The sequence below is a fragment of the Bidens hawaiensis genome, unplaced genomic scaffold (assembly GCF_021521415.1).
Source record: "Bidens hawaiensis isolate Kalapana, Puna unplaced genomic scaffold, B.hawaiensis_p1.1 tig00008656_1, whole genome shotgun sequence".
Lineage (NCBI taxonomy): Eukaryota > Viridiplantae > Streptophyta > Magnoliopsida > Asterales > Asteraceae > Bidens > Bidens hawaiensis.
In genome coordinates, this window is record NW_027491626.1 from 845,825 (window position 1) to 864,744 (window position 18,920).

Here is an 18,920-nt window from a genome sequence, read left to right on the forward strand (position 1 = left end):
TTGAAAGAATTTTGGTTATGAACCAATTTTAGAAAATAAGACTTCTCATACGATAGTAGTTCTAACCACTCAGCCTAAATATAGAATGACCATTACATTTATTGATATATTTATCAATTTACCACCATCAAAGGAAATGAGAACATTAACGACGGATGTTATTCAAGATCTATGTTTTCCTGACCTACACCATGATAAAAATTTTTGGATAAGTTTCAGGAGGCTTCTCGACTTTGTCATATGACAGCATAAAAAATAACATGTTAACCCCTTTAATTTTGTGAATATTTTGTTTCATTTGAGCATAATTTTGCATAACATGTTTATCATACAACGTTGCGATCACCATTGAAGGAAAAGTTAATGCTAACAAAAATAATAAATACTTCAAATTTGATAAAAGTTAGAAGCATTGATAGGCATGGGTGGTATGTCAAAAGTGTTCACAATCTTTTCTTTTATTTTATTAGTCGACAGAAAAATAGTTAATATTTCAAATCCCGAACCTTTCGATTATTTCCAAAAATGCACTTGAAAATAAATTTGAAATCTGAATCATGTTTAAAAGTCTAACTTTCATCCGTTTAACATTTTCAAGTCAACACTTTGAATCAATAACAAATTTGACGATAAATCTATTTACATTCTCAAACTTAAAAAATACTCAAATTTCCCATTTTTGCCCCCTAACAAATTTTGACCTAAATATAGTTAACTTGTACCACATAATCTATTTACCAACTTTTGACCCATAAAAATCAATTTAAGTTTCACAAAAAACCCGAAACAATCATTGATAAATAAAACTAAGAAATTAAATATGATAAACTTTGTTATGTCGTCATTCGTATATATTATCCTTACATTTTAACATATATATAGTTTACTAAATTAACCAAAAAAAACGGATAAATTTAAAGTATATATTTATAATTTATAAATTTATATGACAATTTACATAATAATAGTAAATAAATGGATTGATTTTTAAAAAAATTGATCGACTTTTAAGCATATATTTATAATTTAATAACTAAAAAATTACTTTGTAAAATGAAAACATATTCGAGTTTTGTTTTTCTTTACAATCTTCTACAATATACATAGTACAATATGTTAATGATAACATTTGGAATTATATTCTTTTCGATTTTTAAGAAACATGGTTTGTTGTTGATATATGGATTTTATAAAGTATTTTGGAATATATAGTAAAATAATATGTTCATATTTATTTTTATAAAAAGGAAAGTGAATAATGATTGATCTATTGCATATATTATGGTTAATTAATAGGGGAAATTCCCAAAATAATCCATTTGAAGAGAGAGAGAGAGAGAGATAGATTTCCAAAATAATCCATTTGAAGAGAGAGATTCCCAAAGTAGTTCATACAAACTTATCTCCAACGTGACATTGTTAACCGTGACGTGAGATTTGTTAACCACTCACTGTCACACCCCGACCAAAGACGAAACATGCCGGGGCGTAACGTATTGATTGGACAGTAGCTCAAAAGACACTAATTGAAGTGAAAATAATTATTTAGTTTCATTAACATTAAAACAAGTACACAAATTCAATATACAGAATAAATACATCATACGTTTTGGGTTTAGAATAAATATCCTAAGGTAAAACTAATATCTTCAATCTTGATCAATGTAAATTAGTTGTACCTGTAGCATGTACAAAAATAGAGTTTGTCAACACGAATGTTGGTGAGAATACATAAGTTTTAGTTTTATATATAGAGAGAGAGAAATCACAATTCATATGTAAATGATAAGTATTACAATTCATATGAAAATGTAAACAACTAAGTAGATGTGGATACGTTCTTATTGATACGAAATCAAAGTACTTGGGTAAGTGTATGATCATACTAGATGAGGATAGATGAGTATGAGATACCAACCACCAAACATAATGTAACAACTCGGACTCTTAAACCCGACCCACTCTTACGTTCGGGCTATTTATATCGCGTATATCAAAAAGATGTAATTATTATATTATTATTAAATTAATTTTATATAAAACATATTTATAACTTTCATATTTTGGCAAAATTAACCCCAAACCCAACTTTTATCCCTTTTTGTTTCCACACTCAAATCATAAGGACTAAATTGCAAAGTTTATCCTATAACCCGTTTCTATATCCAAACCCAAACCCGACCCGTATAGCAACCCATGACCCAAATTCGATAATCACTAACTTGGACCGCAATTCTCGTTTAATTGATAGATTTGATCTTGTAAATCTCATAAACTTAGTAAATTCGGCCTAGCCAACACCTCTAATCAAGTTAATGATATCAAAATTTATCTCTTCTTCCATATTTAACCAAACCGACACTCGGTTTACCCTAATGCACGAAATCGTTTATAATATCTCAATTAATTATGAGTATACAATCCTTACACCATCGCCGTCCATAACCCCTTAATCAATTTCGTATTCCTTACTATTTAATCTGTTGTTCGTCATCATGCATAGCCGACCCTAACCTAACTCGTTATACAAGTAAACGAACCTTATAATTCAATTAAACTTGGAGACACCATCCATATACCAGCGACAACAATACCCCCTTAGTTAATTTAGTTATAATCATCTGCAACTGTTCTTTCATCATCGAGTACCTGTCGGCTGTTATTCGAGCAATTACACCATCATTGTTCATCGTTCAAGGTAATCAATAACATGGTTATGATCGCAACTTCCTGTTCTTCAAAAACCCTAAGATTAATTTGATCAAATATAACGGTTTGGATCAAATCAATTTCTATGGTTTATATAATCAATATTGTTATTAACTGTTACTGTTTATAGTTAAAAGAAACTAATGCATAATCGCTCGTCTATGTAGCTCAGTTGGTTAGACACTTGGTTAATGGGTGGAGGTCGCGGGTTCGACCCCTTGCACCCCGATATTTTAGATAATTTTTGTTATGTTCTTATTTTGAATAGTTAATAAATATATTGATATCAATAAAAACTGATTAAAACCATTTTAATGAAAACTAGCTTTGTAATACTTGTTTTCTCACGACTTTTGTCCGTGTATGTACGTATATGTATATTCAGATATTCATATATGTATATCTATACGTATATATATATTTTTACACGAAAACTAATATTAATTGTTTAACATATATGTTTATATATAAAATGTAAACTTTATATATATATATATATATATATATATATATATATATATTAACAAACTTATAAATTCTTAAAGATGTATTTTATTCATATATTATATTAAATATTATAGTATACTTTTAAACGGCTTAATAAATTAATAATATTTTTGAAGATGCGCTTTATTGATACAATATTTTTATTATAATATACTTTATTGGTAATTTAACAAACTAATAACTTTTCAAATAATATCTTATATCAAATAAAATATATATATATATATATATATATTTAACAAACTTATAAATTCTTAAAGATGTATTTTATTCATATATTATATTAAATATTATAGTATACTTTTAAACGGCTTAATAAATTAATAATATTTTTGAAGATGCGCTTTATTGATACAATATTTTTATTATAATATACTTTATTGGTAATTTAACAAACTAATAACTTTTCAAATAATATCTTATATCAAATAAAATATATATGATTTAAAAAGAATATGATTTTAACTTAATAATAAGTATAATTATCGAACTCGCTTATCCGATCTAATTCATTAACTTAGCGTACCTTCGTATTCTTTTTTTTTCTTATTAGGCTTTATCGTCAACGTGCGTGATCCGATCTCGTCATTTTTATTATTATCTATTCGCTATTGTTCGTCTATTAAGGTAAGTACCATATGCCCCTCTTTTTACTCGTTTTCATACCGTTTTGGGGACATATGCATAAAACTTATGTTTCTCATATATACTTATACTCAAAACTACAACTATTGTCTTATGTGTTAACAACTTATACCTTACTTGTTTATGTGCTTACATGCTTTACGTGAACCGCATTCGGAGAGGTCCAACATAATCTCATAATAGTATGATCATACGCCAGTCGTTAACCTTTGTGCTTCTCGACATCTCAGTTATACTTGCTCATTTGGTTAATTTGTTATTCTCATGACTTGTTGCAGCTACGTATTTTGTTATATATATTATATGTACAACTAAACTGGTGTGTTGCTCATTCAACATGTGTTGTTGACAAAATTCTATTTTAAACGCATATGCAGGTTATCGTAGAAATTTAATGTAGGTTGGTGAAGACTTAGTGAAGAATTTAAGTTAGAAATGATACGATCAAGAATTTAATTTGTAATTGTTGTTTGTTAAATATGTTGTATTTTGTACTTAAATTATTTGAAATTATTAAATAGATATTGAAACTTATATTGTGCATGATAATAACCTTGAGAGCTGTGACAATCAGTTCGCGCCCCAGCATTTCCGCCGTAGGTTGGGGTGTGACACATAAAATAAACAATTAAGCACATACATCATTATCATAGAGCATGCAATAATCACACATAAACATATATTGAATTGTGTTATAAATAGATAAACAAATAAAATGAGTAATTTAAATATGGTATACATGCCACCCCTAAAATTTAAAAGATGAAAAATGGAGATATGTAAACTCACCTCGAAAACAAGGAAAAACGACACACGAGTCGGGTGAACGGTTAGGTGATTCTCAAACCAATATTCCTAAACAAATATACATAGACTAAAATAAATCACTAACCAAAACGAAAACGAACCTAAAGCAACTTGGTGTCCGCTCGCAATTCGTAATTTGATATTTAATAACCCATTTTTGTAATAACTAACATTATTTTAAATTAAAACAAGTATTTTCCATGTTGTATATAATATAAAATATTCATTTACTGCCATTGTCCATATATAATATAATATTATAAATCATTTATATCTTAAATTTAATGAGCTTGATTTGATACATTTTAAACGACTCATATATTATTTAAAATATAAGTATATTTGAGTTAAGTTATAATTTCATTTTTTTTAGAAAATAAATAAATGAAATGAAATGAACCACTACAAAGGAACCCGGTTTAAAACATCCTATGACATGATGCCCATCTTCTTTATAGATAGTTGTAGTTTTCTATTTATTACTTAAACAAATAATATTGAAATGTTTGGTTTGGTAAATCATGTAATAAACGTAAATAGATAAAATGTTATAATCTAACTTTTTTTTAAATATATAATAACGAGAGAACAAATCAGGAAAAACAATATATACATATATTATTATTATTATTATATATAATAAATAGGTAAGACATTAAAACACAGTTGTATTCATTGATTAAACCCCAGAAACCCGTCCCTCAAATCAAATCCGAAACTCGCGATTGATAATAACAAATTCTAGTCGATATATTAGGACTTTTGATTGGTGTGTAAAAGCGAGCGAAATCATATATTAATTACCTGGATCGGGCTCGTATTGACGATGGTGAAACAGATCGAAGTTTAAACGTCAGCAGGGACTGGTTGCGAGTGGCGGACAAAGAGCCGTCAGTGGGGTGCGTCGAATATGATCTGAAATCATTTAATTTATAGGGGGGTTAAAGACGCGTTTCTATTTTTGGTAAACCGAGATCGTCGCTCGATTACTTGGAGGCTAAAAAAACATACGAATTAGATCCCAATGATGGTGGCGAAATGGTCGGTAGAAGATCTCGAGTCAAAGGGGCGTAGTCAATTCGTTGGTTTGGTCCTTAATTTGATGCTTGAAGACGACCGGAAAGCACGGGCCGGTGGCCGAAGTTAGGCCGTGAAGACGTTGAGATGGCGGTTGGAAATTTTGTTTCATTAATTAATTTTTTTAATTTCCAACATTTGCATAAATAGCCCATTAACTTTCCAAAACAAAAATGATCACTATTAGTTTATAAATAATAATAAAAATATCTATAGTTTACTCACAATTAAATGTGAAAAGAAAAACAAAAACAAAAACAAGGAAATTTAAAATCATGTTTGCAACTGGTCTAAGTTCACGGGTTTTCATTTTATCGAGTTGCACCGAAAGTTCAAAGTGGGTCAAGTTTCGGGTTTAAAAAAACGAATGTTACACTCATAGTGTGATACGTGTAAAGGTACGTGAAAGTTACTCCAAAATCTGTCTGCGCCGATAGTTTTCTGGCCAAAATCTTTTTCTAAAAATCCATGGTTTTTGAATTAAAGTTATCGGCCCTGAGTTTTCAATAGCTATCGGTTTCCGCGTTTTTTTGAAACTCATCGCCTCCGACACACTTAAGGTGAATTTCATCTTTTTTTTTTGCATAAAAAGAAGAGTTGTCAGAAAAGATGATTTTGTTATAAATTATTTAAATTCGATGGTTTTTAGATGAAAGTTATCTTTTTTTAATAAAAAGAATAGTTGTCTATAAAACTTTTTGAAAATCATATCCACCACCCACCACCACCAACTGTCACACCCCGACTTAGGGCCTAGGTGTGTGACCACTAGTTGGTACCTGGTTTGTAAATATATCAGAGTTTATGGGTTAATTTTAGCGGAAGACTTTAGGTTTGAATATAATATTAATTAACATTGAAAATTTACTTGGGAATTAATTACCCAAGTATTAGTTTACAAAATATATGTTTCATATTACAAGGATTTTAGTTATAAAAAACGGAGCCATCTTATACGCGCTTCTATCTTCATTATGACTCCAATCCTTGCTAATGCTACTTATGCTTAATTACCTGCAATGGGTTGGAAAAATACGTCAGCTATACGCTGGTGAACACGTATGACTCTATAAAACATTTGAATGACATTACAATACAATTATAGTTTTCTGTACACTCAGCAGAAATAAGTCTACTTCTGGGCCCCTACACACATACAAATGTTTCCCGAGCCATGGTAGCTCCTGCAAGGAGAACTAGTTATGACCGTTAGTCCGCGGCCACCTGGTCTTTGACTGATTAGGCTGAACAGTTATGTTTGAATCCAGACATATGTATACTTGGTCTGAGTTGCTTTTATTTTCTATATTGTATTATAACGTTTTAGAGATCACATGATCTCATGAAATCATTTACTGACTCGTTAAGATAAACACTCAATCATCTTTGCCGAATATAAATATGTTTTGATTGATTGATTGATTGATTGAAAAGATTAACGTATTCACCTGTACCGTCGGAGTTGGAAACCTTGACAGATTAATTGATTGTGGGTGATATTTAACCTATACATAATAGGTTTGTATAAATATCTTAATGATGTTTTGATTAATCTATGATTGCTAAGCTTAACCTTGAAATCGTTTATCTTTGATTGTGAATGAAAACACTTGGTTTTTATGTGACATTTGATGTAGCATGCTTTGGCTTATAGGTTATAACACGTTGGTAAGTTTCTCCAGGTAAGTAAACGGGTCCCTCGGCTGATTGGGATTTGTACGAATTACTTTTCCTTAGGCAAGAAACTTACTACTAATGTTATCACCCTTACAGTTACTACATGCCCGTCAAAATATATCTTTGGTTAACATTACTTTACTATGAAGTAACATTTATGAAAACCCGTTTATGAATGTGAATTTTTACAAAATACTTTCAAGGTTAAAGGCCGTAGCCTCGATTGATTGTCTAAGCTATAATTCAAATAACTTAAGCGTAACTCCTACCTTATGTCGGATACTTAGATTGATAATAAGAAAAAGGCAGAATCTCGCTCTACTCGATTGTATGATTGCTAACTTGATTATAACTTCGTTACTTGCACAACCTTCGAGAAGATGACATGTCGACTCGTTACGGCAACCGGGCACGCCTTCCTATGCTAAGTGTATGTAAATTGAGGTGTGATGGGATGAATTTGGCTTCAAACCCGTTCACCCATTTTATAGGCGAATTTCTGGACCCATCGCGATACGCGATGGGTTTTCTCATACCCGTCGCGTATCCCGGCGCCGCAATTTGATGTCGCCCTACCGGCTCGTGACACGTGGCCTGTCATATCGTGCCACGTGGTTGGACATGTGTCCAGTGACTCAGCATGGTCATCGCGATACACGATGACCGTTGTGATTGGGCAGTAGCGTATCGCTACGCCGCCCATTTCTGGGTTGCTGTGCAAGTCCGTCGCGCTACGCGATGGGCTTAATGCCTATCCCATCGCGTATCGCGATGGATGAAGTTTTCTGCTTTTTACATTTTGGTCCCTATACTTTATAAGTTAGTATTTTTATCTGAAATTTATAGGGTCTAAGACGCGGTGTTACATCCTCCCCACCTTTTGAATAATCGTCCTCGAGATTTATTGGAATAGATAAGGATACTTTTTCTTCATTTCTGTCTCGAGCTCCCACGTATACTCAGGTCCTCATCTTGAATTCCATTTGACTTTTATGAGCTTGAGACGCTTATGCTTGAGGAACTTGATCATGCTATCTTCTATTTGAATTGGTTGTTCTACGAACTTAAGCTTCTCGTTGATCTTCACATCTTTTAATGGCATAACAAGAGTTTCGTTGGCTAAACACTTGCGTAGATTGGATACATGAAACGCATCCTGAATACCTTTTATTTCGTCGGGTAACTCTAGACGGTAAGCAACTGGTCCGATTCTATCAAGTATTTTAAATGGTCCCACAAAGCGTGGACTCAGTTTCCCTTTCTTCCCGAATCTTACTACACCTTTCTAAGGCGATACTTTTAATAATACTCTATCGCCTTCTTTGAACTCCAATGGCTTGCGACGAACGTCCGCATAGCTCTTTTGTCTATCTCTTGCTGCTTTCAATCGTTCACGTATTTGTATAACTTGATCAGTGGTTCTTTGAACAATTTCGGGTCCTGACAACTGACTATCACCTATTTCAGACCAACATACAGGTGTTCTACACTTACGCCCATAAAATGCTTCAAATGGTGCCATTTGGATACTCGTATGATAACTGTTATTATATGAGAATTCCATCAGAGCAAGATGGGTATCCCAACTTCCTCCTAAATTGATAACACAGGCACGAAGTATATCTTCTAAGGTTTGAATTGTATGTTCACTTTGGCCATCAGTTTGGGGATGGTATGCAGTGCTTAACTTTAATCGAGTCCCCATTGCTTTTTGAAAGCTTGACCAAAAATTTGAAGTGAAATGACTATCTCTATCAGAAATGATGGATAGCGGCACACCATGTAAGGATACTATGTTTTCTACATATAAGTGTGCTAACTTATCCATACTAAACGTTTCTTGAATTGGTATAAAATGGGCAGACTTGGTAAGTATATCTACAATAACCCAAATTGCATCATTCTGGTGAGAAGTCTTGGGCAACTTCATGATGAAATCCATAGTTATCATATCCCATTTCCATATCGGTATTTCGGGTTGTTGTAATAGTCCTAACGGTTTTTGATGTTCAGCTTTCACTTTTGAACACGTCATGCATTTAGCTATATATAAAGCAATATCTTTCTTCATACCGATCCACCAATAATCATCTTTTAGATTATGATATATCTTGTCACTTCCCGGATGCATCATATACTTTGACTTGTGTGCTTCTTCTAGAATCTTGTCTCTTAAACTTCCAACCATTGGTACCCATATTCTTGTTTTGAATCTAAGTATCTCATCACTTCCTTTGACCAGTTGATTGATGGTACCGTTCTCTTTTTCGGCTTTAATGTTTCCTTCTTTCAGTGCCAACTTCTGAGCTACTTTTATCTGACTGGCTAAATCTACTTTAAGTTCCAATCTCAGAGCTTGAACTCTCTTTGGTTTCTCATGTTCTTTTCTACTTAAAGCGTCAGCCACAACATTCTCCTTTCCTTCATGGTATATGATCTCACATTCTTAGTCATTAAGCGTTTCCATCCAACGCATTTGCCTCATGTTTAACTCTTTTTGATCAAATATATGCCTCAAACTTTTGTGATCAGTGTATATGATGAACTTAACACCATACAAATAATGTCTCCATAACTTCAACGCGAAAATTATAGCACCTAATTCAAGGTCGTGTGTGGCATACTTCTTTTCATGAACCTTTAATTGTCTCGAAGCATAAGCCATTACTTTATTCCCTTGCATCAAAACACATCTCATTCCCATGTGCGAAACATCACAGTAAATGGTAAAGTTTTCTATTCCTTCTGGCAAGGCCAGGATAGGTGCATTAGTTAACTTTTGTTTGAGTGTTTCGAATGCTTCTTCCTGCTTCGGTCCCCATTCAAACTTAATTGTCTTTCTTGTGAGTGAAGTTAATGGAACAACTATTCGGGAGAAGTCTTGAATAAACCTTCGGTAATATACGGCTAAGCCTAGGAAACTTCTGACGTGAGTCAATGTCTTGGGTTTCTCCCACTTGGTAATGGCTTCTATCTTTGTCGGGTCTACTTGAATACCCTTCTCATTTATAACATGACCAAGAAATTGAACTTCGGGCAACCAGAATTCACATTTGGAGAATCTGGCATACAATTACTCGTTTCTTAAGGTTTCAAGTATGATTTTGAGATGAACTTGATGATCGTCTTTGGATTTGGAGTAAACAAGAATGTCATCAATGAAAACTATAACAAACTTGCCCAAGTATGGTTTACAAATACGATATATTCATCATGTCCATGAATGCTTCCGGAGCATTAGTGAGTCCGAAAGGCATCACTGTGAATTCATAATGTCCGTATCGGGTTCTGAAGATTGTCTTTGGTATATCTTTTTCTTATACTTTCAACTGATGGTAACTCGATCTAAGATCAATCTTTGAAAAACAACTTGCTCCTTGGAGCTGATCAAACAAATCGTCGATTCTTGGAAGTGGATACTTGTTTTTAATCGTGACCTTATTCAGTTCTCTATAATCTATACACATCCTCATCAATCCGTCCTTCTTCTTTACAAACAAAATTGGAGCTCCCTATGGCGACGAACTCGGTCATATAAACCCTTTTTCCAAAAGCTCATCCAACTGCTTCTTTAGTTCTTTCATTTCCGTGGGTGCTAGTCTATAAGGAGACTTAGCTATTGGTGAAGTTCCCGGTATGAGGTCAATTCTAAACTCTACCTCTCTATCTGGTGGGGCTCCTGGTAATTAGTCAGGAAATACATCTTGAAATTCGAACACAATTAGCACCTCTTCCATCTTCTTTGGTTCGGGTTCTTTAGTTACATAGGCCATGAATGCAAGGCATCCCATACCTAAGCAACTACTTGCTTTTATATGAGAAATGATTCCTACTTTTCCCACTTCTTTGTCTCCAGTGATACGAATGGTTTTATTGTTAGACGTTCGAATGTCAATGGCTCTATCATTACATAAGATACGAGCTTGATTAGAGGATAACCAGTCCATACCCAAAACTACATCAAAACCTGCTAACGTAATAGGTAACAGTCGTATAGGTATGATGTGATCGGCTAATGAAATTGTGGCATTATTTAAGGCTTCAGTTATTCTACTCACATTTCCATCAGCAGTCTCGACTTCGTAATGTTTATCTAGTTTAACTAAGGTTTCATTCAATAGACTACAAAATTTATAATCTATGAAACTTTGGTTTGCACCCGAGTCAAATAAAACCCTAGCATAAACATTATTGATAGGAAACGTACCGGTGATCACGTCCGGTATGTCAGCTGCCTTCTGCGTATCCAGCATGAAGACCCTTGCGTTTCCTTTCTTGGCATCAGTCTTGGCACCGCTGCCACTTGCACCAGCCGCTGCTGTCATCGGCTTCCTCTTTGGACACTCTGTACTGAAATGCCCCTTTTCACCACAATCGAAACATACCACTGCCTTCTTCTTACAGTCAGTTTCAACACGACCTAATCTTTTACATAAATTACACACAATAGTATTTAGAGGTCGTTGGCATCTTCCGAAGTGTCTTCTACCACATGTTTTACAAACATGGAGAGTATATACAAACACCCCTTCCCTCTTTTTCTCAACTTTCCTAAATTTTCCTCCAATTGGAGTCTTGCTATCATCCTTCTTCTTTTCATCCAGATTTCTTATCATTCCATCCATCAAATACCCGACCAATTCCATAGCAGATTCCGTCGTGGACGGCATGTGTGAACGAACTAAATCACGGATTTCTATTGGTAATCCATAAATATAGCGTGTCACTTTGTTGATTTCAGGAGTGACCAAGTGAGGTACAATTTTGGAGTACTCAAGAAATTTGGTGTTATATTCCTTGAGGTATGTTCCCACAACTTTGTGATTCCAGAGTTTAGTCTGAATTTGATCCATTTCATTAATTGGACAAAACTTCTTTAATATCATGGCTTTAAACGTTGCCCAGTCCAGATTGTATAAGCTTTCTTTACCCTTAATTCCGATCAGGGTATTCCACCATTCTAATGCCTCCCCCCTTGAACATCCGGGAGGTATATTGCACCTTCTCACTTTCTGTACATTTGCTAATCAATACGATTGATTCCATTTCCTCCAACCATCGGAGGGTAACTATTGTTCCCTTATCTCCATGGAACTCTTTGGGATTATAAATCTTGAACACTTTGAAATCACAACCCTCGTGTAGTTTTAACTTCTTGGTTTTATCACGGAGGTCGTTTTCAGCAGTCGAACTTTCATCACTTTCTTCTTTCTTTTTCTCACTTTCTTTCTTCTTACTTTCCTTCTTTTCAGTTTCTCTTTTTGATTCTCTTTTAGAGTTAGCAGTTTCACTTTTGCTCCGACTCCCCCTCTTATTAGATTGGGAAGCGGTTCGGCTTGGATCATTTTTCATTAACTCATAAAGTGGTGTTACTTCTTTAATTAGATCGCGAATACTAAGCACATAGTCTTTTGGTATCGCTTGAATGTTTTCTGCTACTGTCTTTTCTGTATTGTTGATTATGTTTTCTTCAGCGGTCTTTCCTTTATTATTTATTTGTATATCTTGATTACTGTTGTCTTTAGACATGCTGTTACATGAATAAAACAAAATTCAGAGAACATACAAACTTTCTTTATAATACATTATTTATCTTACAAAGAAAACATAATAGTTAACAGCAGTACGTAACAACGATTCTTAATCCTTAATCCACTTTTTAACAAGATTGTTCATTTTGTCACATTTCTTAACTATTTTCTTTCCTATTCTCTTTTTGTCCACTTTCTCATTCCTTAACTCATCCATTACTAAATTTGGCAGGTTTGGATATCCCGTTGGTGCGGATGCAGCTGGGAAGAGATAAGCATTTTCTCGTGGATAGAGGTGTGGATTTGCAACGTATGCATTCATTTCCTCATCGGAGATATTAGTTGTATAAAATTCCTCGATCGGGTTTGCCTTTTCACGTATCTCTTTAGCTTGTTGTGATATGGAAGGTCTTGGTCCAACATACGGAGGAAAATAAGGATTCTCGTTCTCCTCATTTTCTTCCTCGGGATCCTCCTCTTCCTCGGGTTCTTCCTCCGATTCATAAGGATTCTTGATTGGTGATTGAACTAATTTCTTTTTGTATGACAAGATGACTCTCATCCTTGGTTTACGACTTGGTTCTGCAGTGCTCGGTGGGATCTGGTACTGATAGTTCAAAGGTGCTGATCCGAATTGCCATCTCCTTTGATCAGAGTGACAATTCATCCAGCTAGACGATTCTGATTCAGTCTCCTGTTTGATCTTACTCTGCACTTCTTGTTCTTCGGAAGGGTGGTAAGTGAGAATTTCAGATGGGTGGTACTGAGGAATGTTTTCAGCAGTGTTGTCGGAAATTTCGATTGGGCATTGTTGACTTCCTGGGAGATACACGGGTTGGCTCCCATATGGTAACAACAGAATGATCAGTTGACTGTGATTGAAAAAGCTTGTATAATAACTATTACTACTTTCCATATCGGATGGTTCGTAGTTGAATGTCGGTTTTGATCGGATTGTCACTCGGTGTCTATGACCAAGGTGGTTAACGTAAGAGATCTGCACTAAATTAATATTTAGGGATAGGAAGTTTACCAATCCTATCTTATCCCTACAAAAAATAATAATGATGATAATAATATTAAGGTTAAAGCTTATGTACTAATATTTAAATACCTAATTCGCTGAAACCGGTGGCTCTGATACCAACCTGTCACACCCCGACTTAGGGCCTAGGTGTGTGATCACAAGTTGGTATATGTTTTGTAAATATATCAGAGTTTTTGGGTTAATTTTAGCAGAAGACCATAGGTTTGAATATAATATTAATTTACATCGAAAATTTACTTGAGAATTAAATACCCAAGTATAATTTACAAAATATATGTTTCATATTACAAGGATTTTAGTTATAAAAAACGGAGCCATCTTGTACGCGCTTCTATCTTCAGTAAGACTCCAATCCTTGCTAATGCTACTTATGCTTAATTACCTGCAATGGTTGGAAAAGTACGTCAGCTATATGCTGGTGAACACGTATGACTCTATAAAACATTTGAATGACATTACAATACATTTATAGTTTTCTGTACACTCAGCAGAAGTAAGTCTACTTCTGGGCTTTGTACCACTACCCTACACACGTACAAATGTTTCCCCTGAGCCATGGTAGCCCCTGCAAGGAGAACTAGTTATGACCGTTAGCCCGCGGCCACTTGGCCTTTGACTGATTAGGCTGAACAGTTATGTTTGGATCCAGACACATGTGTATTTGGTCTGAGTTGCTTTTATTTTCAATATTGTATTATAACGTTTTAGAGATCACATGATCTCATGAAATCATTGACTGACTTGTTAAGATAAATACCCGTTCATCTTTGCCGGGTATAAATATGTTTTGATTGACTGATTGAAAATATTAACGTATTCACCTGTACCGTCGGTGTTGGAAACCTTGACTGATTGATTGATTGTGGGTGATATTTAATCTATACATAACAGGTTTGCATAAATGTCTGAATGATGTTTTGATTAAGCTATGATTGCTAAGCTTAACCTTGAAATCGTTTATCTTTGATTGTGAATGAAAACACTTGGTTTTTATGTAACGTTTGATGTAGCATGCTTTGGCTTATAGGTTATAACACATTGGTAAGTTTCTCCAGGTAAGTAAACGGGTCCCTCGGTTGATTGGGATTTGTACGAATTACTTTTCCTTATGCAAGAAACTTACTACTAATGTTATCACCCTTACAGTTACTACATGCCCGTCAAAATATATCTTTGGTTAACATTACTTTACTATGAAGTAACATTTATGAAAACCTGTTTATGAATGTGAATGTTTACAAAATACTTTCAAGGTTAAAGGCCATAGCCTCGATTGATTGTCTAAGCTATAATTCAAATAACTTAAACATAACTCCTACATTATGTCGGATACTTAGATTGATAATAAGAAAAAGGCAGGATCTCGCTTTACTCGATTGTATGATTGCTAACTTGATTATAACTTCGTTACTTGCACAAACTTCGAGAAAATGACACGTCGACTCGTTACGGCAACCGGGCATGCCTTCCTATGCTAAGTGTGTGTAAATTGAGGTGTGATGGGATGAATTTGGCTTCAAACCCATTCACCCCTTTTATAGGCGAATTTCTGGACCCATCGCGATACGCGATGGGTTTTCTCATACCCGTCACGTATCGCGGCGCCGCAATTTGACGCCGCCTTACCGGCTCGTGACACGTGGCCTGTCATATCGTGCCACGTGGTTGGACACGTGTCCAATGACTCAGCATGGTCATCGCGATACGCGATGACCGTTGTGATTGGGCCGTAGCGTATCGCTACGCCGCCCATTTCTGGGTTGTTGTGCAAGTCCGTAGCGCTACGCGATGGGCTTAATGCCTATCCCATCGCGTATCGCAATGGATGAAGTTTTCTGATTTTTACATTTTGGTCCCTATACTTTATAAGTTAGTATTTTTATCTGAAATTTATAGGGTCTAAGACGCGGTGTTACACCAACCGCCCACCACCATCACCACGACCACCAACCGCCCACCACTATCATCAACCACCACCACCCACCGCCATTATCCACCACGACCACCCACCGCCCACCACTGCCCACCACCGCCATCATCAACCGCCATCATCCACCACCACCACCCACCCCCATCATCCACCACCCACCGCCATCATCCACCACCCACCGCCATCATCAACCACCACCACCCACCGCCCACCACCGCCGCCACCACCCACCGCCATCATCCACCACCACCATCCACCACCATCCACCCACCGCCATCCACCACCGCCACCACCACCACCACCATTCACCACCACCGTACACGGCCCACCGCCATCATCAACCACCACCACCCACCACCATCATCCACCACTCACCACATTCTTAACACTTGCCATATTTTTAAAACTTTTATGAAAATCATCTTAGGAGATTAAATTCATTAGGAAATTATCGTTTTATTAAACTTTTTTGAAAATCATCTATAAAGACTAAATTTATTGGAAATATATCGTTTTTTTTGTAACTTTTTTGAAATTTCTCGTAGGAGACGAAATTCACCTGAAATGCGTCAGAGGAGATGAATTTAAAAAAAACGCAAATTTCGTCTTTTTTTGAAAACTCACGGGGCCGATAACTTAAATTCGAAAACCATGGTTTTTCAGAAAAAAATTTTGGCCAGAAAACTATCAGCGCGGACAGATTAGGAGTAACTTTCACGTACTTTTACACGTGTCACATTGTGAATGGTTAACAAATCTCACGTCATGGTTACCGATGTCACGTTGGAGATAAGTTTTTGTGGACTATTTTGAGAATCTCTCTCTTCAAATGAACTATTTTGGGAATTTCTCTTTTTAAATGTACTATTTTAGGAATTTCCCCTAATTAATATCTTAGTTTTGGAGGGAAAAAATGTGAGAATTAACTAAAATATAACAAGTGTTTACAATTATTTTACTTTATTAGAATATAGGTAGAGGTAGATAGATTGTGGAATGTTTTATTTCATTTTTTTTCAATACTTTTAACTTGTAAAAGATCTCAGTCTTATGCCAATGTACCATAAATGGCTGTCCTGGTTTGTTTGAAACTAAAAAAGAATGGGAAAATTCCCAAAATGATCTAAAAGATGAGAGAGAAAAAAATTATCTAAAAAGAAATTAGATTCCCAAAATAACCCATCAAATTTGTACTGAGCTGACACTTGATATTATAACCGACGGTATTTTACAACCAATTAAACCTTGACACTTGGAAAGTTTCTGACATTTCCAACGAGATTTCTAAAAATCTTGGGGTTCTCATCCATATTTATAATTTAAATCATTTTGTAAAAAGCAGTCTCTCAAGACGGTTTTTTTATGTTTCCTAGCTGGTCCGTTCAAATATATTTTTCTTGAGAAAATAGCTTTATGAATTTCGTCTTCCAAGACGTATTTTGAATGAATTTGTTCCAAGGAGTTCAGATTCTCATGTTTTGTTATTACAAGTTTTAAAAGTTTAATATCGGCTTGACTGATATGATTTTTGGTATTCCGTCTCAACCAACAAAGTCTTTGAATATTCCGTCTACTTCAACTATTAAAGTGGATGTCATTTGATCGTGTCCCATCACCTTTTTTTTCATTTTATCATGCATACTCCATATGAACAGTACATGTTTTATTAGATTCGTATAGTGGGTGTTTAAGAATGGATCAAAGGATGTTTGAATAACCAAATTTTATTATAAATTATAATAGTTATTTGATGGATGAAATTAATATCCTAGTAAACCACCGTTGTGTTCTTCTTTTGTTCTTCATAATCTATGGCGTGATGGTAGGTGCTTGTGGTCGGTTGGTGTTGGCGGGTTGGCACCGGAGGAACAGAAGGAAGGAGGAGGGGGTTATTAGTTATGGATAGATAATCATATCTAGTTTTGATTTAGAGTTTAGATTAAAAATGAAATTATATAAGTGGGAAGAATTAAAAAATATGAGAAAAAAAATAATAATAAACATATGTTTTTTTTAAAACTTATAAGAAATAAAATTATAAAGACTTTGTCGGTCGAGACAGAATACCAAAAATCCTATCGGTCAAGACGATATTAAACTTTTAAAACTTATAACAACAAAACATGAGAATACGAAATCCTCGGAACAAATTCATTCAAAATTCGTCTTGGAAGACGAAATTCATAAAGCTCTTTTCGCAAGAAAAATATAATTTGAACGGACTAGATAAGGGGACTCGGGCTGGAGGGTGATGGTTTACCATCACACGTGATGGCTTGGCAAACACCACCGCCGCCCCTCTCATCACGTGTGATGAGAGGGTTAGCGTGATCACTATCACGCGTTGAATTCTAACAAAATCCAACAAACCTATATATATATATGTATGTATGTATACCAAAATCTATCACACTAACACCACCCCCGCTAAATTCCATCACTAGTGATGGAATGTGGTGGGGTGAGGTGTCACCATACCATTGGGTGTGGTGGGTGATGGATTTGGAACCACCCCCTCCCCCCTAAGAAACATAAAAAAACCGTCTGAAGAGACTGCTTTTTACAAAATGATTTAAATTAGAAATATTGACGAAAACCTCAAGATTTTTAAAAATCTCGTCAGAAATGTCAGAAATTTCCAAGTGTCAAGTTTTAATTGGTTGTAAAATCCCATCGGTTGTAATACCAAAGTGTTGACTCAGTAAAATTTGATGGACTATTTTAGGAATCTGGTTTCTTTTTGGGTTATTTTGAGAATTTTCCCCAAAAGGAAATATTTATTCTGGAAGATTCCAATAGAAAGACGACTAATCCAACGGTTGTATTCAACTGGAGCCTTCAAGATCTTAATAATTTATACTATATAATAAATAAAGCTTTCTAATGCCATATGTCATCACCAAAATATTTCTCACCAAATTTTCTCTCATCTCTCTCATATTAAATACATTTCTCTTTCTTATTAATAGATTTGTATTTCATTTTTTTT

The 18,920-nt window shown here is 34.8% G+C and overlaps 1 protein-coding gene across 1 annotated transcript; it reads right to left on the bottom strand.

Annotated features, from left to right (window-relative positions):
- Positions 1-10,952: 10,952 nt before the first annotated feature.
- On the bottom strand, positions 10,953-12,275 carry LOC143529755 (uncharacterized). The gene is made up of 4 exons (XM_077025477.1): positions 11,947-12,275; positions 11,630-11,847; positions 11,216-11,524; positions 10,953-11,101 (listed from the first exon to the last, which is right to left on the bottom strand). Exons 1-4 carry the CDS (start codon positions 12,273-12,275, stop codon positions 10,953-10,955), a joined length of 1,005 nt encoding a protein of 334 aa, XP_076881592.1.
- Positions 12,276-18,920: the final 6,645 nt, after the last annotated feature.